The sequence below is a fragment of the Simochromis diagramma genome, unplaced genomic scaffold (assembly GCF_900408965.1).
Source record: "Simochromis diagramma unplaced genomic scaffold, fSimDia1.1 OVJJ01000571.1, whole genome shotgun sequence".
NCBI lineage: Eukaryota > Metazoa > Chordata > Actinopteri > Cichliformes > Cichlidae > Simochromis > Simochromis diagramma.
In genome coordinates, this window is record NW_024386885.1 from 2,562,320 (window position 1) to 2,586,305 (window position 23,986).

Below are 23,986 nucleotides of genomic sequence, written 5' to 3' on the forward strand. Positions count from 1 at the left end.
ACTGTTCCAGGCACAGTTGAAGACAATGTTCTGGTTTTGTCACATTGTTAGAATAGCAGTAGTTGCACATTTTGAGTGGTGTAAAAATTGTGCCACAACGAGCACCAAAGATGCTGGTAACACACTCTGTAGAACATGGACTCATTAGCTTATCTAATCCTAATGAACAGCAAAAGCACTTTGTAGGCTTAAAGTTGGGTTTGATAGCATACATGGAAAAAAATATGTGAAGTTGAAGCTATGACAACTGAAAATAATGGGAGAACATGATATTGAAATCCAAAAACTGTGAGCTAATATGTGATTTACCTTTTCACATTGTACACATTACTTGAAACCCTCTTGGAGGCCCAGGTGTGTCCTGGTGTGCATCGAGTTACTGTGATTAAAATGAATGTAGGACTCTTTCACTTCAATCGTGCTGCATCAGATTTGCAGTTCAGAACTTTCTTTTAACAAGTTCAATAACATCGATGCGACTCGTTGCTATAAGGCTGTTATATATATACACTAATTTAATTTACAAGCAAATTTTACAGTTCACCAGTCTTACTCTGGTCTGGTTATGTGCACAGACAGGTTTCCTGTATCTCAAAGTTCTCATGTCCAAAAAAGCCCAAACGTCTTCACTTTGGCCTTACAGTAGTGGAACTGTTACTGACTGAAGATGGACTTGGTTTTTGAGAATGAAATCTTAAAAAGTAGTTCAGGCTGAAAAGTCTAGGCAGAGAAAATTTCATTGACTTAATTAAACTACTTATTACCACCATATATGTTTTGTCATCATTAGTTGGCATCACCATGTTGATTATGCTGCTCTGGCAAGGTACAAAAAAACAAGACTTCACACAGCAGTCCTTTGAAGAGAATGAAGACACAATTTGAGATGTATAACACCATTCATTCCTAGTATTTTATCATAACCAGTCCTGATTTAAACCCATGTCAACCACTCGGTGGTGTTAGTGGATAAATCAAGGACTTGTCGTATGAAGTTACCCACTAGGCACCATAACTGTTTTAGAACAATACATCCTATTACTGTTGAATCTGGACCAATGAGGTGGATTGGCCAGATGAGCGGCCAGCACCACCATGACTGAAAAGAATTGCAGGACATTACAAATAATAATATTGGCATGAGCTCCATTGGAAACTGCCACAAACCAAAGAAGAAGCAGAAACCACAACCCAACTGTAAGCCTACTTAAAATAAACACCATGTTTTTCCCCAATGAGTTGAAATTGTGAATTTGATCACTGGTCACCACAATAGATACATTTTTTCCAAACTGATTCAACATTAGTATCGAAGCCAAATCTGAACAGTGAGAGCCACAGACTCACTTGCAAATAGAACCGGACTGATATGGGACGTTTAAGGCCAATACTGCTACAGATGTTTGGTGATTCAAACATGGGATATACAGATTTCCCTGACATTTGTAGTTATTTACGAGCTCGCACTCTGCCCGACTTTGCTCGGACCAGCTGGTTATTGTGTTTGTGGTTCCCAGCAGGGAACCTGCAGAGTGCCCTCTGGTGGACAAACGTCATAACAACAGCACGTCTGAAGGATGTTTCTCTTGTTTCGTAGCTTTTAAACTTCATTTATCGGCTGTTGTAAATGCCAATATCGATAGATCGATAAATAGCCAGCATTGGCCGACCAACAAATGAGTCGGGCTCTGGTTGCAAATGTTTGGTTCAGAGAGTTTAATGACAGTCTATTGTATATCTGTACTGAAAATGATCCTGTTGAGGATGATCCTTTTAACTTTATTTTCAGAGAACATGAGGGACATCTGCACTATGCCGATGCAGCTCTACCTGCATTAACAGATAAATCCTTTCTATCAGGTTCATTTCAGCCAACACTCGACTGAAGAAAATGAGAGCAAAACAGAATCAGCAGAATCAACTGGGGTCTTTTGACACATGATTAGAAAATAACTATTTACAACACTTGCTTATCTACAACACAGAAATTGTGTCCTCAGAAAGAACATGCACAAGTCAAGGACCTTAGCAAAGGAAATCGGTTTCTTTAAGTAATGTTTGACTTTTTAAACACACTTTCAGAAAAAAAGACCATCGTCAGATCTTCTGTTGCTGCCATGGTACTCAGACTACGAGCATGTAGAAAGTAATAATATATACATTTAACAGAACAGATGACAGTATTGTACATTTCAATAATATTCCCTGTTTGATTGAAGACTCTGACATTATAGTCTATATATAGGCAGAAATGATTTTCAAAGCAAACGCCTTAAGAAATGTACATAACTTTTGATAGATTTCCACGAAAGATATTTCACTTTGCAAATGAATGCTGCTATGTAGCTTATACATCCACAAAACTGAATAAGTTTTGTCAGTAATTACAATGATCTCATTGAGTAAATTGACATTAACTGCATGGATGTTGTTGAATGAGACATCCATGCAAGTCTGTATAAATGAGGTCCCTTAGAAAACTATTAACATCAGTTGTGTTGAGAATTACAAAACAAAACAAAAAGATAACCCCCGACACTGAAATACTTTGCTCTGTACATGAAGCGCTGCTCCCCCAGTTTTACACACTAGTACAGTTTGGAATCTCCCTTGTGCTCTCGCAGGCATTTCCGACTCCCCCTGAGTATAAACAAAGGAAATGAAAGAGGGGAAAAAAAGCCAAGAACAAAGACAGTTAATTCAGAGCTTTAATGACTATAAAACAAATAGCTTCTTTGACATTGACTCCTTGTACTTAATTTCCATTCAAAGGCTCTGAAGCTATTAAAAAGCGTTGGAATTTGAAATTGACCCATTATGAAAAATATGCCAGCTTTTGTTATGATATGTTTGGTCCAATTAACTGGAACATGCTCGGTGAGGAAGTTTAGAACCAAATATCGAAAGTCTGGACGTCTACCCCATTTGTGTTGGGCGATCGTGGCTCAAGAGTTGGGAGTTCGCCTTGTAATCGGAAGGTTGCCGGTTCGAGCAAGACACTTCACCCGTTGCCTACTGGTGGTGGTCAGAGGGCCCGGTGGCGCCAGTGTCCGGCAGCCTCGCCTCTGTCACTGCGCCCCAGGGTGGTTGTGGCTACAATGTAGCTGCCATCACCAGTGTGTGAATGTGTGTGTGGATGGGTGGATGACTGGATGTGTGAAGTGCTTTGGGGTCCTTAGGGACTAGTAAAGTGCTATACAAATACAGGCCATTTACGTGAGAAACACAAGAATAGCTGTTAATTTACTCTGGCATATAGCACAAATCAATCAGCAACTTCAAGGACGTCTGCAGAAATGTGCAAATAAAAAGCAGCGTTTATTCGTTGTGAAATACATTTCGTTAACCTCCTAAGACCCGAACTCTTCCACAGCAGCATTTTTAATTTCTCTTTGATATTTGGGCTGATTGGGGCCTGATGAATGTAAAAACAAAGAATTACCAGATTTTTTTTAACCTTATTTTTGTTTTTAAGAAAACTAAGAGCCATATATGAGGATATTCATTAATTTATAATTTATTCATTAATTTTGATAGAACAGTAGCATATAATGTCCTCGTAAGTGGATATCAGGCCCATGTAGAGCAAAATTGAGTATTTTGGTCTAAATAACCCAAAATGTGATGTCCACATATGTGGACGACAGGTCCTAGGAGGTTAAATATCCTTGTCCTGTGATGGCAGGCAGGGATGATTTGATACACTTTCTGTTGCACTAAATGCATGTAGTGCTGAGCACCTGCTCGAATTTGACCTCCTAAGACCCGAACTCTTTCATGAATGCATGCATTTTTAATTTCTCTTTGCTATTTGGGCTGATTGGGACCTGATGAATGTAAAAACAAAGAATTACATGATTTTTTTTTTTTTACCTGAGTTTCGTTTCTGAGAGAAATGAGATCCACATAGGAGGACATCTGCTTTAAATTTCGATAAAACAGTGGCAGTATAATGTCCTTGTAAGTGGATATCAGGCCCATCGGCAGCCACATGGTACCTTTAATTTAAGAGAAAAACAACAATGTACCATTGTTGCTTCAAACGTGGAATCAGATGGTATATAGTAATTTGATTAGTGTTTCGTAAATATGTTGTTTAACTCTTATTCTTACACTTATTGTTGTTTTGTTACACTTTACTGTGCGTCCCCGTCCTCTGACTCGAGGTGCTACATGATTTATGGAGAAACTGAAAGTACTCTCGTGCAGGAATACAGATCATATGTAAAAAGAAAAAAAAAAGTAACAATCAGACATTGACCTGAATAAAAATATTCTGCTGAAATGAAGCAGCACACTCACGGCCTCGCTGCTTGAGGGTTTCACTAATGTGTGAGTTTCCATTCTCGACAGCTCCTCTGAATTTCAACACACAGGTCAGAAGCAGTCAGCTCTCCAGAACTGTGAAAGTGCAGGAACTTAATCTGTCTTTTAAACTATCTCAGAGCCAAATCAATCCTGGGTCTGCAGCTGCCAGAAGTGGTACATTTCTACTGGTAACAATAGAAAATCCACTCTGTTATATACAGTCAGAGTGGGCCGCAATTAGCTTATCAAACCTATTGTTTTTTATCATGAAATGAAATATGAATGAATGAATGTCTCTTTTTAAATTGAAGTCAAACTGTGACTGAATGAGGAATGATTAGGCCACTCCCTCTGTGTTTGATGAAGTCCTGCAGCCACATGCTAAACATGTTGGTTTTATCATTTAGTCATTATTCCCAGTACTGTGGGTGTCACTGGAATCTTTCCTTACCCTCTAAAACCCTTTCACGGGGTTTGTGTACTCTAAGGATTACCTCCTCTGTGAATAATTCAAAAATGGTAAAAAGGAGATTCATTTGCTGGATTTCTGTTTCAGTATGTAAAGTATCCCCAGGAGGTGATTCTACGCACAGTTATCCTACACATTATCATGTTGACTTTTGCTATAAAGCCATCGACAAAAGAAAGTTTGTCCCTGAAATTCCGCCTTTTGGCATGTCTGAAACCTCGGTATAGGGAATATCCGAGTTTCCAAACAGTGGACAGTGCACGTTTTAAATGTCCTAAAATACAATGTAGCAGTGACACAGACCTTGCTGGACCACAACAAGCTCACTGAGATCCAGTTTTCATTGTGCTCCATGTATTATATTTTTGAAAATGTCTTAATCATGACTTGATTCGTCGCAAAGACACATAGTGCTGATATTCACACAGATGAGATTATGCAGTATGTAGTGCATCGCATACATTCATATGTATATGGATGCTTTCTATTCGTCTCTGGATATCTAAATGCCTTTAAAGTGTGAGTTAGTTAAATCATCTATGTGGCCATTTCCTGTTCATGGATTTTCTCTTGTTTCTACAGCAGGTGAATAGAGTAACCCACCAACACCATGACTACTACTTAAGGTGGCAGCAACGCGTCTAGAACCCAAAAAAATATTGAAGTGTATTTGCTTGAAACGCCTGTCCCTACTCTCAGCAGGTACTTACTTTTGACCCTGGCATCCAGCTCCTTCTCCATGAGTTCTTTGGATGTGGAGAACTCACTCAGAGTAATTTTCGGCGTGCTGTCGCCTTGGCCGACCGAGCCGATCATCTCTTGCTCTTTCTCCTGGTTAACCTCAGCATATATGTTGATCCAAGGTATTTTTCTGAGGATTTACAGAAGACAAGATCAGCAAATGTTAGATAACCATCTCACGTGCAGGTGCGGTGTTTGTGCATGCACACAGTGGGGTTGTTGTGTTTCTAAGGCTATGTAACCGCAGTCCCAACTTTACATTCATTAGTAAATTACAACCGAGAACACGACTTTATGAATAAATTATTTGATTTGGCAGCCTCATCTCCATCTCTGCCTGCCTGACTATCTCCATCAGACTCTACACATCAAGCTGCTCTCACCGAGTTTGTCCTGATCTTTATTACTTGCTTCCTTGCAGGGTTTCTTTTTTCTCTCAGGCCAGTTAACTTCAGCAGGTGAGGCAAATAAAGGTCAGCATAACTATAACATGTGTAACTACAGAATTCATCAGATCAAAGGAGAAAACAACTCTGGTCCTAGTTTTGGTTAACCTTTAAATAATCAATATTTCGATGCTATATATTTTTGCTGGTTATTTCATTCCCTGTAGCTTTGAAGTTCACTGACAGCTGACATCTTCAAAGGTAGTTTTTTCTTATATAATATGAATCAATGAGCACACCTTTAACATAATTATAACTGGTTTGATTATCCACTTTGTCTTTATTGACTCTTTTGCACAGAGTAAGCTTTGGGATGAATGAGTTTGAACCGTCTGTGCTAAATGTGAACTGCCTGCTCTGTTGTCTCACTGCTTCCAGCTGCGATGTTTTGGCAGGATCAACATTTTTTAGAAAAATGAAAATTATTTTTCTTTCGAGTTAAAAATGTGGGTTTTTAAGAAGTCTGACAGACTGTTGCACTGAGCTACTTTTTCAAAGATGATTCTGTTTCCTGGTGCTGACAAACTGTAAACTTGCCTTGACTGTAATTACACTCGAGTGCCTAATTTAAAGACAAATTACAGTAACACTGGTTTCTTTTCTCATCTGCATTTATACCGCCTAATATAGATCTTTATTTAGACATTATCCAATTTATTTGCAATTACTATACATTTGGGTTATTAATTGCTCTGTTTTGTCAACTGTAAGATTTCTTGAAAAATGCATCCTCTTTAGACTAATGGGAAAAACTTCATATCCATAATTAATGACAGCTTTTCCATTTCCCTCAGACTTTTCAAAAGAATAATTTTGAGTATGAATAATTTATTCAGCAAATAAGATCCAAGGCAGAGAAGCTGCATATTAAACCATTTACTGCTCGTTTTCTCTGAATTTTGTGACTGATTGCTGCACACGCCTCATGCACTGGAATCTCACAAGTATGAGTGACAACTCCAGAGTGATCTATCAATTGAAAATACCAAATATGACTATAATAGATTGGTCTAGACAGGGCTCATCTGCTATCATCAATAATGAAGAACAGAGTAATAGCTATATAGTGGGGCCCTACAGCAGGTGGAAGTAATCAGAAAGATGTGCACCTCTTGAATTTGTAGATGAGAAACACCGCGAGGCCAAGAAACACAACTGACAGGAGCATAAGCATCGCTGAGCTGCTGTGTCTGGGGCTCGAGTCCACTAAAGGTGCTGTGGGAGCAGGAAGGTGCGCAGAGAAGACATTAAACAGTCAAAATAAAAACAACATAACGTTAATCAACAGTTGACAAATGAGACAGAATAGAAATAAAAATAGAAATTTGATTCATTAAAACCAACAACAGACAAAAGTACAGTTAGATTTATAGTACAAGTCAACCAGATGTGGCTAAATGCTAATGCTAAAACAAGAACAAATGTTCGTATGAATCCATAAATGATCTCAGTTTATCAACATCTTGAGCAGTTTCATCATAAAGACGCCAGATTTGAAAAAGTAAAGAACTTCTGAGGTTTCAAAGTTTGAAAGTTCAGCTCAGTCAAAAGCGTTTTCCTCATTTCCTGTATTAACAATATTTTCTTTTATTAAACTCTAAGTATAAGATCTTTAAATAATTGGAACTGGCAGTCAACATATCAGCAAGAATTCACTTTTTTTTAAATGAATTTTTCCTCCATGTGGAGGAACAGCTAAAAAGAATACAGTACACATGAGCTCTGGCTAACGATGGCTAACTAAATCTCTGACCTGGGAGGTTACGTCAGAGGTGTTGAAAGTGGAGTTATTCATTTTATTTGCTGTTATATGTTGTTATTGCTGCTATTTTCCCCATCACAACTACATATTATCTTAATAAGACAGGAAGAAGAAGTGCTTTGTTTTCTTCAGACACTAGAATTCAAACTCAGAAGTTATAGTTAAGTTTGTGCTGTTCTTATGGCTGCACCTTCAAATTTCTCATCCAAGTCCATAACTGACAAACACTTGATGGAACCGGTACAGTTTCATGCTGATCGGAGCTCTAATGTGTGTTTACCTACAAAGGCCCCACAAACTGAGGTGACTGCACATCCAGCTGAGTTAAAAACATTTCAACTGTTGTAGAAAAAAAAAGTGCTTTACTTTGTGCCATAAAGACTAGCGGCTGAGATTCTCCCTGAGACTGAATTGTCCTGATGTCAGGGACAATCAGGAGTGGACGACAAACTTATCATGGCAGTCCGTGGGCAGCTCAAGCTGTAAAAGCCCACTTTGACATACAGAGGCAGAAACAATGGAGGTGGATCGAACGCCAGGAGATACTGCTCGCTCATTGCCTGATGACCAGGATATCCTGGGTTATTCTCCAATTATAATTGACTGTAATTAATAGACAATTATGGGTACGAGTATTAATAGCTATAATTAATAAAATGGATTCCACGTTGTACTTATTGTGACTTTAATCAAGGAACTGGTCTTTATAGAAATGTGCATCCTCACTTCTATGCAACTGGAAGCCTTTTAAAGCCTGCAGGTTTCACTCACTCCTGAAATGGATGGAAGTCCATAAAGTAGGAAAGATCACAGGACCTCCGGGGAATGTATTATAATGTGTGTATATCTTCCTGAGAACCGAGGAAGAAAATAATCTTCCCATTGAACCTGCCTCTTCCTGTTGCTAACACCCAGACACATGAGATACCAATGGAAAGTCCAGGATTTCCTCTATTCAGTGCATCAGGACTTAGTCAAAAGATATAGAGCAAAAACAAATGTCCATTTCAGAGGACATAAATGAATGGGCTGGTTCTCGGGAGGATATAATGCTAGATTCTAGCTATTGGTTGGCTGTTACAGCGAGATTTTCTGGGTTTCCAAAAATACTACAGTGACTTCATTCTGCATGAGTAACAATGCAAAGTTTTGTCAGAATGGAAAAAATGAACGAGACTCACTTCTGACAACAGATACACCTGAAATAGCTCCTGGCACTGTGGTAGCACCTACAGGGAGAGTACCTTGAAAAAGTATGTGCAACAAGGAAAACAGGCACCTCTTCAAAAGCAAAGAGTAGTCACATCCATTATTGATTTATCTTTTTCTCTGCTTCTAGTTTGAATGAAGCGAACCTTTAAAAATCCTGCAGGTCACCGGGGTTAGGGCTGGGCTACATATCAGACCTGGAAGATGTTACCTTACAATAATACATTTTTCCACAACATCATTTCTGATAGAAACCTTTGCGTCAGATGTTCCAAATATGTGTAAATCTATAAAAAGGGCAGATGCTCTGCGTGTTGCCTGTGACCTGTTAGATGTTAAAGGGTCAAAAACGTATTTTCTTTATACTTGTACCCCGTACACTGTAGTATACTGTATATCCAGAACAATAATGACCTCCCAGATTATATTTTTATCTTTAAGATATGAAACACTGTAAGGTGTTGTAGCGTGAAATTACACTTTCTGCTGATGGGCAAAACAAACTGACAGTAGCAGGAAATCCAAAGATTTCAGGTGAATGTAAAACAGTTAAATGCGCCAACATTCATTCAAAAAAGTACCGAACCAAACAAGTGTTCAGTGTGATTAATGTCACGGTTTCGCTCATAAGGCACAAACCCTAAATTCCTCCCATTATTTTGAAGAGTGCATTAATGTCCGTCGCTGAAGAAAAAGCCCGATGCTTTTCTGTGACGGGTTTAGCGCTACGTGAGCCCTCAGCTAAGAGATGGAGGCGCGCGTGCCGATGACCTTTCTCAAGCAGCTTGAAGGCTTTTTAGACCTTTTCTTGGGAGGTGAAATATAAAGAGGGATCCAGCTGGGTACACCTTCAATGTCATTAGAGTGCAGCACACCACAAAACGTCACAGAGCAGTACATGCCAGGCTGTTAATACCCATCGCTTTGAGCTGCAGACAACTCATGGCTGTGTGCCTCCAGAGACTGTGCGCCTAATGAAACCAGCCAAGCAGTGAATATAAGGTAAGACCTGTCCAGCAGCGGGACACAGGAGCTGCTGAGCAGTACCGAGCTCCAAACCAATAAAAAAGTAGAGGTTTCCAGTCTAGCCATGTTATTTACAATTACTGTGTCTCCGTGAATCAGCGCTGATTTGACACGAGAGCATTTGAGGGTCTCTAATGTCAACCAGCCTTCCCGCAAAACACTGCTGATGACTTCTTGAATGATTCCAAATTCTGCCCTGAAATTGTACAGTGTTCTTTCTCAAGGACTAAATAATCAACATAATTATACTCAGTGTAACACTCATTTTGTGGTTGGATGGCTGTAAAAGAAATAGAACAGATGTTCAGCTTTTGATGGCAGGCATAAAAGATCCCTCTTCTCAAGGAGCTCCACTTAAAACCGAACCCCTCCCATCCTCGTCTGTGTTCTTTCGCCTGGGATAGACGGGGTCTGACAGGAATTTTAATTGGTGGACCAAAGGAAAATTCTTGTTGTCAAAACACAGTTATTACACTTCTGTTTCTCTGCACATGAATATGAAAAATGGAACATGCAGGCCATAATTACATTACCCCCAGAAGTTAATATTATAGATGATGACTTGATGGCAAAATTAAAAGCAATGACAGCAAATGTTTCTTACCCAGTGTTAACTGTGTGTTGTAAACGATCACCCTCACACCGGGCTTCAGCTCGAACTCCACCAGGTTTTGGTTCAGCGCACTTACAATTGTGTCAGAAGCCTGTTAAAGTACACAACAAGGCACCGTTTTGTAGGCACAATAATCAAGTTGGAGGAATTTGAACTCCTCGTGAATTTCACTTAGAGACACCCATACCCGCTCCAGAGCTTCCTCACTCTTTTTCTTGCCCTCTGATTGGTTCTTATAAGGCAACAGGAAGAGCTCAGCAGCTGTTGGCACTCCGGGGAACACCGCTACCAGGAGCTGCTCCTCTGGGAATTCGGCCACCTGTCACAAGATAGAAATATGTTTTTATTTGCCATCACTGTGTGATACTGTGAAAATAGCAAAAGCTTTACGGCATCATAAGGCTTAAAGTCATTGACGGGACTTCAAACGCAGTAGTTTTGTTAAAGCTTCCGGAGTCTCGGGGATACACACAAAGTGTCCTCTGCTGCATCTAAGAGAGCCGCAGCATTAGATGCAATCCTGAAAGCATGAAACAGTGTCGTAAATCACAAGACTGTCAACGAGGAGCTTTTAACTGCTGGGTTAGTGTTACGGTTAGTTTCACTCACTATTCACAATATTCACCGTTCACTTTGAAACAGTGCATACAAATGTCGTGCTGGGGGATCTTGACCAAGTGGCCGTATGAGACGAGCCAGAAGCGAAACAGGTTAAAGATCGCAGTGAATATTTGGGTGGAGTATGTTTAAAAGCCATTATGAAGCAGCTTTGAGAAGTGGCTAAGATTTACATGAGAATAGATGAACATAAACTGTTTTCACATGAAAATGTTGGACACTTTGGGAGAAACTGGTTCAAAATGCAGGCTGTCTGTCATTTTGAGAGACAGGGTTACAGAAAATTCATATATAATTAACAATATACAGAATATTCTACGCATGAAGAGAAAAGATAGCCAGAGGCACCAACTGTGTCATCACTTTGTATGCAAACTCCATCATAACAGTGCAGTCCCTGTTAAGGCGCTGCAGCTGTGGAGCCTCAACAGGGAAATGTGAACTCAGCAGATGTGAACTGGGATCTTTCTTAAGTGTACTCCTGCTGGATGAACCCTTTGTTCTGCTCTACACCCTCTACCACCCTCACAGTTTTAATCTGCCACAATGATGGGCAGCCTTTAGATTTTTCCATCATTTCCCATCAAGTAACAAAAGTCTGTCACCAGTGAAAAATTCAGCTCAAGCTTTGGTCGTAACGTTGTCCGAAGTTGTTGAGTATGCAATAGGAGTTAGTCTTTGTCACCTGTATTCGTACTGACGTAACTACTCAGTTTAGGCAGAGGATGCAGAGCACGCTGACTCACTGTGAATTCACTAACCTGGCGAAATTGGCACAATTAACCGTCAGACAGTATTGGAGATCATGAAGACCATTACATTTCAGATTTAACTGTGTTGAATATTTGTCCTCACTGGGTAATGTCTAATGTCACGACTGCAGTGTGAAAATGGCTATAGACTCAAGAAGACGTGTCTTGGGTTGAAGGCATCTTAAAGTGAGACAATGCTAGCTTCATTTGGTGTGTGATTGCTGCATTCGCTCCCGCTGGGACAAAAGCAGCTAGATTACAAAGAGTAGCAGTTACCAAGCAGCTCAGAATGACTACACACTGTAAGATAACACAAAGACATTTTATCTGCTGAACACTTTCATTACAAGAAAACTCATCTGACTTTACACTGAAACACTACATATTGCACATTTATGTCTATTGTCAGAAACTGTAGGATTGAGTGTAATGACCCATCGGAAGATTCCTTTGCAGTCTTAAGATGGAACTTAATTACGTGTTCAGTCTCCCACTAAGATATAATTACCTGCCTGTGAGTTTCTGCTCAAATTAACTGGTTGTATTTGTTCAGATCTTAAGCTTGAGAGTTAACAAGCGTTTAGATGTCGATCATCTTCAAACTGTTTTTGTAACCATTTGTGCCATTATATCACTTTTGACTCTTCCCTTACAGTTTGTGTCAGTCAGACATTAAATTGCTCTGTATAATGTTTTAAGCTAATATGGTGGTGAGGGAAAACTACAGCAATGGTTATTTTACGCTGACAACTCAAAAAGCCCTTTGACTCATCACCTGAGTAGGAAAGCACTCTATAATTACCAGTCCATTTATATTTTTCTAAACCCATCATAGTTCAAAAACACTAAACAAATAAAGAGGCATCTCAGTCCGTAAACGACATGTCTTTATCCTGTCTTCCTTCTCTCACTCAACCAATCACAGCAGATGGCCCCGCCCCTCCCTGAGCCTGGTTCTGCTGGAGGTTTCTTCCTGTTAAAAGGGAGTTTTTCCTTCCCACTGTTGCCAAAGTGCTGCTCATAGGGGGTCATATGATTGTTGGGTTTCTCTGTATCTATTATTGTAGGGTCTTCCTTACAATATAAAGCTCCTTGAGGCGACTGTTGTTGTGATTTGGGGCTGTATAAATAAAACTGAATTGAATCGGAACAACATTAAAACCACTGACAGGGAAAGTAAATAGTTTTGTGCATGTCAATACAATACATTGCTCTGCTGAGAAAATTGTGTCCTGACATGCCAAAACTGATGCCATATTCTTCTGTAACACCCATCTATCCATCTAGATTCGTGCAGATTAAGCTCATTCCTCCAAATGGCAAAGACATTCCCAAACCACCGCAGTCGGTAAGCAATTGCAACCCTGCTACAGTCAAAAACAAATCATCAGATCCACTGCATTCTGGTGAAGTTTTCCATGTAAATAGATATGTTATCTACTGCCCAAGACAGCACAGCTCCCAGGATTACAGTGACACAGAAACCCGGATTTGGCATCTGGTCAGGATACCTCCTCGGCACCTCCTTTGGTAGGTCTTCCCAGGGTAGACCCAGAGAAAAACTTTTGTCTGGAATACCCTGTTTATCCTGCAATCACAATTTGACTTTGTGGAAGCGGAAGATTGTGGATTATTCGACAGGATACAGCGGATCTACTTCACCACCGGGTGGAGAGGGAAGGATTGTTGCCAGTGTCTGGTATCAGACACCTACCCTGACATCCCCAAAGGCCCAGTGTCCGTGCCCTGATGGGTCTGGGCTGTGTGAGCCATTCAACATTATAGCATTATATTATATTATAGTCGAATAGCATGTTTGCTATTAGTATTTACAGACATCATGCGATCTTTAGCATTTGAGGCAACCATCACCAGCATTCTGGAAAACTGACAGCAGAATAACTGTGTTCATGGTCTAATATTGTCCCTAACAGCTGTTCTGCTTCACAAGAGTGACACAGAAAGAGAGACAGAGATACAGATGGTGCTGCAGCGCTACAAAGACTCACAAAAAGTGTTGACCTTTATCACAAGCCCATACATGGACACACAAAACACTTTCCCAAGCATGACTTTTCAGAAAAGAACAGAGTTTTCACTTGACGGTGGCATAATGTTCAATGCCAGAGTGTCTGAGTTGGATTTCTGCTCAGTTAAGTTTATAGCATGACTGCAGTCGTTTTAATAGAAATGCTGACAACTACTATTAGATGGTGTAAATGTAAGACTCAGGATTCTGGTATCTAAAGAAGATTCTAGATAACAAAGTTTTAATTGAGTTTTTGAGGGGCAGTGTTCACTGTTTTCAGCTGTTTTACATTAAATGTAACCAGAGATGTTTAAACAGTTCCTCCAAGTCAAAAATGCCCTTTAACCAATCAGCATGTATTCATTAATTACAGAGAACAATTGGATAAATGCTTTGAGGCTGCAGTTTCTAGCCATGTCAAAAACGCATTTTTAAAGGGTCAATAACTGTTTCTGTTATTTTTTTCAAGCCATTAGCTTTTAACAGTTTATGCAGTACAAGCAAGAATGGGGGCAGCGCCGTGTGGCAATCACTCTTCATTCTAGAGCCTTTGATGTTTTTATGTTTTCCCTCTGGCCTGGGGTGGACAACGTAGCAGGTAAAGGCAAAGCACATCAATTATCAAGCAGAAAAATCACTATTTGAGTAACAAAGCAGTGGACAAATGATAGCCATGGGCGTGTCTTGCAATGGGAGAAGAGGCAGTGGAGAGGGAGATAAAGTGAATGGGATGACAAAGGAGGCAGTAGCCTGTGGGGAAAAAAAGAAAAAAAAATCAGTGCGCTTGGACCATGTTGGCTCGCACAGCAATCTGTCCTTAGTTTAAAAATCTGGAGGATCATCTGATATACTGCAAATTCGTCACGGATACAAAAATTAAATCGGGATGGTAAACAGGAAGAGAGGTGAGATCCTCAGAGAGGACAGGCTGCAGGGAAGTCGGCTCAATTTGGTTTGATATGAAGATTTCACAATGCAATATTTTGCAAGTTCATTTCAAGAAATACTATTTGAAGAAGATAAACTCCAGAGGGACTCTGAAAGTTATTATCTTGCTACACTTTCACTTCTTTTTCAGTTTTTGACTTGAAACGCTTTAGTTTAAATGTAAAGCAGACATTTCAGGGTTTTGGAAATGATTTTGTGTTTGTAGCTTAAACAATATTTAAGACATGCAGACACCCAGATGTTGACCTTGAATTATTAAAACAATAAAAACAACTCTTTAACTACTGTTGCCTTTCTCTCTAAGCATGAACATTGTTGTAGTAAAACTTTCAACTAAATGTTAACCTCTCTTTCTTAGCTTAGCATGTTAGCATGACACCTAGAATTCTGGCTGGTGGGAAGCTCACATGTTTTTCCAGGTATGTTCTCCAGGTTGTTCCAACAAATGAACATTTTGTTCTGATGACAGCACCTAGATTAAAACCAAGTGAATTGTGACCTAATAATCTATCTGAACCTAAAGAAATTGCTGGCAGTTCAGGAATAAGCAGAAAAATGTTCATAAGCAGTCGGATTCATCTTTCTGGAACCACCAATGTCATATCAGTCAGGAATTGACTGGGTGTCGCACCATGAGCCCATTTCAGGGATAGATGATGCTTTTTTCTTACCAGAATCTATTAAAAAGGATATGAAAGAAGTAAATACAAATACAAACGTTTTCCAATTCTTGTTGAAACTAAGCAAAAAGGAATATGATGAAATGTAATCAAAGAAAAATAATTAACCAGAAATGCAGATTTACTGTCGACTGCCATTTCTCTCTATCGACTTTATCACTACATTATCCTTTCTCAACATTGTCTAAAGTTTGTCCATGGACCATCCCAGGTGCACAGGTATGGGAGAGGAAAAATACTCCTAAAAGACAAATAATAAATAAAATGAAATACCAAAAGATATAATCCCATTCTTGTTGATAAACATCTGAGATTTCAAGCCTTGTGTTGCTGTGAAAATGAAGGTCAGGTGATCACCGACATCAGTGGGACTCCTCCTCTGGAGATGAAGATGGTACTACCTTTCATTATTATTAATATTTCAAAGGTTTTCTTCACTCATAAAGCTTCATATGCATTCAAGTCATTTGAAAGTAAGTTAATTGTCAACATCACAACTGGCGGCAGATTCAAATGACGAGAGTATCACATCAGAGTGGATGGTTTTCCACGCTTCAGATGGATAAAAAAAAAAATCAGCGCCTCTGGGGAAGCAATAAAGAGACAATAGCTTGATAGCTTGCATTAACCTTCGAGGGAAGCTATGGAGGAGGATGAACACAGTAAACTATATGAGTCTGAGCAGAGAAACGTTAAGGGAATATGAAAGGGAGGTGGCTAAGGAAAGACAGAGTGGACTGAAATAACCTTGATTGCTGAACGCACGTTCAGGAACGGCAGAAGCGCTGGAAATGAAATGAGCCTATAGGCGAAGAGTGCAAAATCATGACATGATACATTCGGCAGTGGTGCACCTCCGTTAAATGGACCTTGACTTTAATTGCGATTTGTTCTCTTCCTCATCTCCTATTTTATTGTTTGGGAGTTGTTTACTATGTTGAAATGCCATCAGTTGTGGACTGGCCTGTGTCTCCACCAAGACTCCTCAGCCATAACAAAATGGAGGAAAAATAACCCCTCCTGTCACCACTTGGACGATATGTTTGTCTGGAAATGAACTTTGTGTCAGATGCAAACACATAAACAGATCTACAGCCCTTTCACATAAACAAGTACCTGATATGAAAGTCTGACGGCGTAATACGAAAAGATGAAAAGTGGCAATTCAGACACTAGTGTAATATAACGGAAAAAAGAAAAACACATATAGCAACTGTCGCTCTACTTTTTCATTTGGATTTCACTTCAAGAAGAACTGCATGGTTATGTATTGTAATCTTAGTTCTATGATTGATGACACAGCCCTGTAATGTGTACTATGGCACTGAAACTCAGCATGTGATAAACCGAGTGCACCAGAGTTCTCGGTGTGAAAGTAGAGTAATTATCCTTCTCCACATCACAAATGGCCCATTTCACTGAGAAAAAAAAAACTGAATCAATTTATTATTATGAATTCAGACTTTTGATTCTGCATGTCATGCCTCAATAAAAGCTACCCGTAGGCCCAGACTACAGGAAAGACAGGCGGTTGAGCTGTGAACACAGTGCAGTCAAGTGTAGGTGGTAACTGTGATGTAAAGGAGGAGAAAAGCATTTGAAGCAGACACTTGACATGACTCACAATGAGGGAGAAGTAACGGAGAAAAAAAATCACCTGCGGGCCACTTGTGCTCCCACATTTCTTCCACTGTTTGCACAGGTCTAAATCACACTGTATCAGCATGCCTTAGGACTGATTGGTTTTCTTCAACAATGGCTTAAAGGTGACGTTCTCAAGACATGTAGTTAAAACCACAAATAATATTCAAAGGTAATCTGAGGCAATGCATCTCTTTACTGCTGCTTAACAGAACATTAAAAGTACTTTTTAAGTACTTTTACTTATATACCACCAATTCACAACAACACTTGCTTTTATATTGCAAGCTAAACAATGTCTGAGGCAGAACTTGGCAACAATGAGAAGGAAGAACCTCCCTTTAACAGGAAGTGACCTCCACCAGAGCCAGACTCAGGTCGGGGCAGCCGTCCGTGAGCGGACGATTTGATTTAAGACAACTTAAAAAATTGTATTGCCAACATCTTTCACCAACATACCTGTCATTCTGTGTTTAAAACACCACCACAACAACATTATTTTTGTATTTAGTTATTAATTTTGCTAACTATTAATATTCATTATTACTGCTTATTAATAGTTCCTTAATAATAATAATAATAACTTTATTTATAAAGTGCTTTCAAACAAAGTGCTGAAAAGTTATTCGAAGATAAAAGATTAAAAAATAAATACATCCAGTACAGAAAAAACAGTATAAGTTAAAACTGATAGTAATTTAAAAGCTAACGGACATAGGATAGGGTGAACAAGTGGGTCTTAAGCTTAGCTTTAAAAACCTCCACAGAGCATGCCTGCCTAATATCTTGAGGGAGGTTGTTCCACAAAAATGTGGCACAAAAAGAAAAAGCACGTTCCCCAATAGTCTTTTTTTCTGGCCTTAGGAACTTTTAGAAATCCAGAATCCTGAGATCGAAGAGCACGGGAAGGAACATAGATGTGCAAAAAGTCAGTCCCTGCAATTTATGACAATTTATCTCCCAGTACTGGACAACTTCCTTACTGGAAGCCCCTTCCTGATCACTTGTAGTTGCAGCTGCAATTTCAATGCAGGCCTCAGACATGACCAGATTAAAAACATCAACAGCTTCTGAGGAAGGAAGATATGAACATAACTTTTACTGTTTTTGCATGGAGGAAAAAGAAGACAGCGTACAAACTGTTCTCCCAAAAAAGCAACCACTGCTGCTAACACAGTATTAGCTGTTTGGCAGCATGCTAACATGAAGCTAATCGCGCAGTAGCCACACTGATGTCTGTTGACCTGCGACTAAACAGCCGGAGCAGGTAACACAGCCCTGTTTCTACCACAGAATCACTGTGGAGATGTTAAATGTTCTTATTTCTAACTTTGCTGTTTGCTTTGTATTGAAACTGAAACAGCATAACAAAAACTTGTGTGTGTCCTCATTAAGACAGGAATGTGTATCTGTGTGTGGGACTGTAGCCTCGGGTTTGTAGTTTTAACTGGTGACTATTTGACATTGCATCTCAGGGACAGACATCATAGTAATACATAAAAATAAAAACAAGGTCGAAGTTTAGGCTCACAGGGTCACTTTATTCGACTGTTTTAGATTGCTGAGAAAAAAGGGAGAAACAATTAATCCAACTGAGTAGCAAGAAAAAGGTAAAATTGAAATATGAACTTTTCAAAGATTCTAAAAAGCTGAAAACCTAAACTTCAGACATCCACACCGTTTCTCACATGCTGAAATAGTTTAATCATGAGTGAATTAACACCAGCATCAACAGAGCTCTACTTAACTTTGGTAATTAGTGAAGTGCACAAGCTTTCAATAGCTTGAGAAGACATCAATAACTTCAGTGATTTATTTAAGAGGGAGTCAAGTTGGAATAAATAACACAAGTCTGTCCGCAGGATCGTTAATATCAGTTCAGCCTTAACTGCTTTAGTGGAGTCTTGTTATTGCTAATAAACAACATGATGAAGAAAAGCTAAAAATCACTTTTAAGGCAAATTACTTGAAGCGAAGCGGCACGAAATTCACAGCGAACGCTAAAACAATCAGCTCGCAAACACAGGTCTGACTCAGGGGTTATCCGGGTTACACACGAGCTCCCCTTGAACCACTTTAAACGTTCCTCCAAAGGCTCCCACCTGCAGCTCCAAATGCTCGATACGCTGTTAAGATGGCTAAGAGCACAGCAAAAAAATGCAGCACTCTATTCATGAGCTGTGGATGGGGAGATGAGTAGCACTTAGCAGTGATGGGTGAGCTTCCCACACACACGCTCGCACACCTCCTACGATCAAGTGCGCACACACAAACACACATTAGCCACAGTGACAGGTATCGTCACTCCTTGGTCTCCTAGGCTTGAAGTTCATTTTCTGACTTTAAAATTAAGAAATCGGCGCTCGTGAAGGCGTCTCAGGAGAGAAGGAAAGCAGAGTCGTCTTCACACCTGTCTGATGATGAATCACGGGGTGGCCGAGGGCGTTCTCTCGCTGCACCAGTGAGCCCAGAGTATTGGACCGCAAAGGGGTATATGAAATAATTGAGAAATAGCAGGATGAGACGGAAAGTAGGAGTAAAGAAAAAACGATGGAATGGAAAGAATCTCAAGATGGAGAAATGGAAGGATGGAAGGGAAGGAAGAGAGAAGGAAGCAGAGAGAAAATGAAAATCACTCACTTGGAGCAGAGCCTTCTTAATTACTCTCCCCACATCCTGTCTCCACTCGGGTATGTCAGGGTTGAACTCGTCCAGATTAGGGGAGAAAGATAAAAGTAGAGATTTGAAGAATTCTGTCGAGGAGAGTCAGGGGAGAATCAGCCATTAATTCACTCCCATCTGAAGGCATTATTCTCAGTGAGCTGTGCCAACTGTCATTTTGCTCAAGTCGAGTTTCAGGTAGTTAACACTTGATGAAAAGAAGAGGCTTTCTCATATCCCCCGCACTTCCCTTTGGCTAAATGTACCAGATGCACTTCTAGATAATTAGAAAATGTCACAGCTTTACGCCAACCCATTCTCTGGTAATAAATCATTGCATTTTACAGATACTTGCTGCTGGATCACTTCATTTTAAATGAAGACATATTCTTTAGAGGTTCCAGCAGTAATGTGATATATTTTAGTCAAGTAGGAGCTGTTTTACATCTTATACAGGGTAAAAAAAAAAAAGAAAACAGTAAAATTGGAGGACTTAAATAAAAAGTATTTAACTGCCTCCCATTAAACTGCAGTTATGTGTTGTTACCAGCTCCGGGAGCACAGTTAACAAATACTGACCTTTGACTGCTATAGTCTTAGTGTCCTGCAAGATGGTGTTGCTGGCAGCCACCTGAACAGTTATGGTGTGCATTCCCTCACTCTGAAAGGTGTGCGAGATGCTTCCATCCAAAGTTATCACCGGCTGCAAGCACAGTTTTTAAGTTACAGGTAAACATAGAAATAATGTCCCAATTTCTTTCCAAGTTCAACGTGTAACATTGGTGAAACTGCACACCTTGGCACCAAAATCCCTCATGAGGAGGAACATGAAGTAGTATGTTATAAAAACTGTAACAGGTACTCATTTATAAGTATACACAGTGAGAGTTTAGGCCCTACCAAGCAGAAGATGACTAAAATTATAGTGATAGTTTCGGTAGTAGCTTAAAAGTGTTGTTTCTGCTTTAAAAAACAAAACAAAAAAGCAGATCCAAACAGAATCAGTGAAATACATATACTCTAACAATTCCAGCAATTGTTACCATGGCCACATCACAACAGATGTGGAAGAGGAATCTGGTCTTTAAGTCTGACGTCATTAGCCGCTTCCGGGTCCAAACTCCGCTTCAGGTCCCAAAGTCAAATGAACACTGCAGCATCACTGAGAGTTAAAAACTGCCTAAATTCTTTAATAAAATGATCAGTGTGGCTGCTTTACCAGGTGTAACTATAAAGTTTAACATGCAGGCATCAATGAAAACAGGATTTATTAAGTTTAATGGAGTTTGAAGTTAGCAGGGAGTTAGCTCGCTACTTTCCACCTAAACATGATATAGCATGTTGTGACTGATGGATTCTTGAACAATGAAAACGTACAGCTCTGCTAGCACTTCCAACATAAAAGGAGACAGACAACTAAACAGCAGTGGTGTTTGTAGGGTTACTGAAGTTGGGCTAGCTGGTATATAATGATGTGCTACGTGATTGCTAGCTATACAGCTATGTTAGCATAACATAAACACAGTGAAGCTGAAGGATGAACGCTAACTTTTTTCCACTCGATAAAAGTTAACGTGAGGGTTCCTGATGGTTAGGGACAAATGCAATCGCAGGATGCTGTAAACGAACCAAACTTCAGTCAGGAGAACAACTGAGATAATCCATCCACAATACGAGGTTAGTCATTAATGTACTGCTGCATGTGCTGGGCTGTAGTTACATCGTAAGGTTTTAAAAACTGAGCTTTAAAATGAAGAGTGGCAATAAAACTAATAATAAATAGAAATACCTAAAGTTGTGCCGTGGTATAAAACTGGGGATAGACACCACTTCACAAATTACAGGCCTGTTTCTTTACTTCCACAATTCTCCAAAATCCTAGAAAACCTGTTTAATAAACGATTAGACAAATTCTTAGATAAACATAAATTACTCTCTGACATTCAATATGGATTCCGATCAAAAAGATCAACATCACTGGCATTAATCGAATCAATTGAAGATATTATAAATGCTATAGATCAGAAACAATATGCAGCTGGACTATTTTTGGATCTCAAAAAAGCATTCGACACAATCAATCATGACATATTAATTAATAAACTGGAACGATATGGGATAAGGGGGGTTGTACTGCACTGGGTGAAAAACTATTTAAGTGACAGGAAACAATTTGTGAAGCTGGGTGTCCATTCATCATCATGCTTGGACATTGCTTGTGGTGTTCCACAAGGCTCTGTACTGGGTCCAAAATTATTTATTATTTATATAAATGATATTTACAAGGCATCTGATATATATTAAAATTAGTATTATTTGCAGAAAACACAAATATTTTTTGTTCTAGTGGGAATCTAAAGTAGTTGCTCGATACAATTACTTCAGAAATGTGCAAAATTTAAAAAATGGTTTAACAGGAACAAACTATTGCTAAATCTAAGTAAAACTAAAATAGTCTTATTTAGGAATTCCCTTAGAAATGCAAGTGCGGATTCATATAGATGGTATGGACATTGAAAGAGTACTTGAACATAAGTTTCTTGGTCTGATTATAGATGACAAATTAATCTGGAAGTCACATATAAATCATATACATAACAAAATTGGAAGAAGTGTTTCAATCTTGAGTAAAGTCAAACACATTCTCTATTGTTCCCTGATTGCACCGTATGTGCATTACTGTGCAGAGGTTTGGGGCAATATTTACAAATGTTCGCTATCATCAATCTTTATATTACAAAAAAGGGCCATAAGGATAATCCTTATCTAAAATTCACAGATCTGGTTCATTTTCTAACTGCACAAATTATGTATAAAGCAATAAATAACCTGCTTCCTGACAATATTCTAAAACTGTTTTCTAAAAGGGAACGGGGATACAATTTGAGGGGGGAATTAAATTTAAAACATCCTTATATCCGTACAACATTAAAAGGTTTTTGCATCTCTGTATGTGGAGTGAAGCTGTGGAACAGACTAAGTAAAGATATGAAGCAATGTCCAAGCATGGCGCAGTTTAAACAGCAGTTTAAGGAGACAGTTTTTGCAGGGTACAGGGATGAGGTAGAGATTTGATAGGCTGTTCTTGCCCAATATTTTCATGTTTGTGCGGGTGCACGTGTATTTTGTTATGGGTATATATATCTGTAGGTTGTGTATCCTTTGAGGTGTTACTGGGGTTATTGATAATGAGTATATGTGTGTATATATATATATATATATATATATATATATATGGATAGATAGAAAGATAGATATACATATAATTATCATTATTATTTTTTTTTTTTAAATACACGTAACATATAATGTAATTGTAAAGAGGATTTCTGTATTCTGTTGATTACTAGCTAGTGGAAAAGGGGGTGGGATTAAATAAGTTTATGCTTCTTCCTGCTCCTTTTTGAACATGAAAGTTATTTGTAGTTGTGGTTGCTCATTTTCCTTTTGTTTTGCTTTGTTTGTTTGTCTGGTTTTAATTCTATGTTGTTATACTTTTTCAACATGTTCAAAATAAAGATTCAATCAACCAAACTCAGAGAGGCCGACAGTGATCACTGACTGTTTTTAGGTTCTTGCTCAGATTAAATAGAACAAGATACAAAACATTAAAACCTGTTAGAAACACAACAGCCTCAATAAACACAGAGTAGTTTGGACCCGGAAGCAGGGTTCATCATCATCACTTAACAACCGGACAAACGTGTGAGTCTTGGTTCTGATTCAGTAAGTAATATCAATCTGCCCTGTCCAATCAAAAATGACACTAATTGGCTTTTTAACACATAATGAGTGTAAAAATGTGATGCCGAGAGATCCTGACCAAGCATCACTATGTGATTAAGACACGAGACGACCTTTCAGCTAAATGTTAACCTGAGCGTGCTCTAAGCACACGAGACATGTTCTATCATTTTTGAAGACTTGGCTCTGGATCTCTCTTTTGTTGCTTTGTTCTTCTTAAACATTAAAAACACTTCTCAAGCACAGATAAGAGCATTTATATTAAGCAGTCTACTAACAGCAGCACTTACTATACAGCTTAAAAAAATAACAACTAAAATCTAAATCGCAAGCCACAGA

General features: G+C 39.1%; 1 protein-coding gene across 2 annotated transcripts in view; it reads right to left on the bottom strand.

The window, feature by feature from the left end:
- Nucleotides 1–570: 570 nt before the first annotated feature.
- Nucleotides 571–23,986, bottom strand: part of sorcs3 (sortilin related VPS10 domain containing receptor 3) — a 233,707-nt gene continuing 210,291 nt past the window's right edge. For both annotated transcript variants that reach the window (XM_040033520.1, XM_040033521.1), the window contains 7 exons: nt 20,483–20,606; nt 19,883–19,995; nt 10,762–10,893; nt 10,566–10,665; nt 7,074–7,179; nt 5,488–5,648; nt 571–2,640 (listed from right to left, as the gene is read on the bottom strand). In XM_040033520.1, coding sequence (XP_039889454.1) covers nt 2,582–2,640; nt 5,488–5,648; nt 7,074–7,179; nt 10,566–10,665; nt 10,762–10,893; nt 19,883–19,995; nt 20,483–20,606 — 795 coding nt within the window. In that variant the 3' untranslated portion in view covers nt 571–2,581. The remainder of the gene's footprint in view (nt 2,641–5,487; nt 5,649–7,073; nt 7,180–10,565; nt 10,666–10,761; nt 10,894–19,882; nt 19,996–20,482; nt 20,607–23,986) is intronic.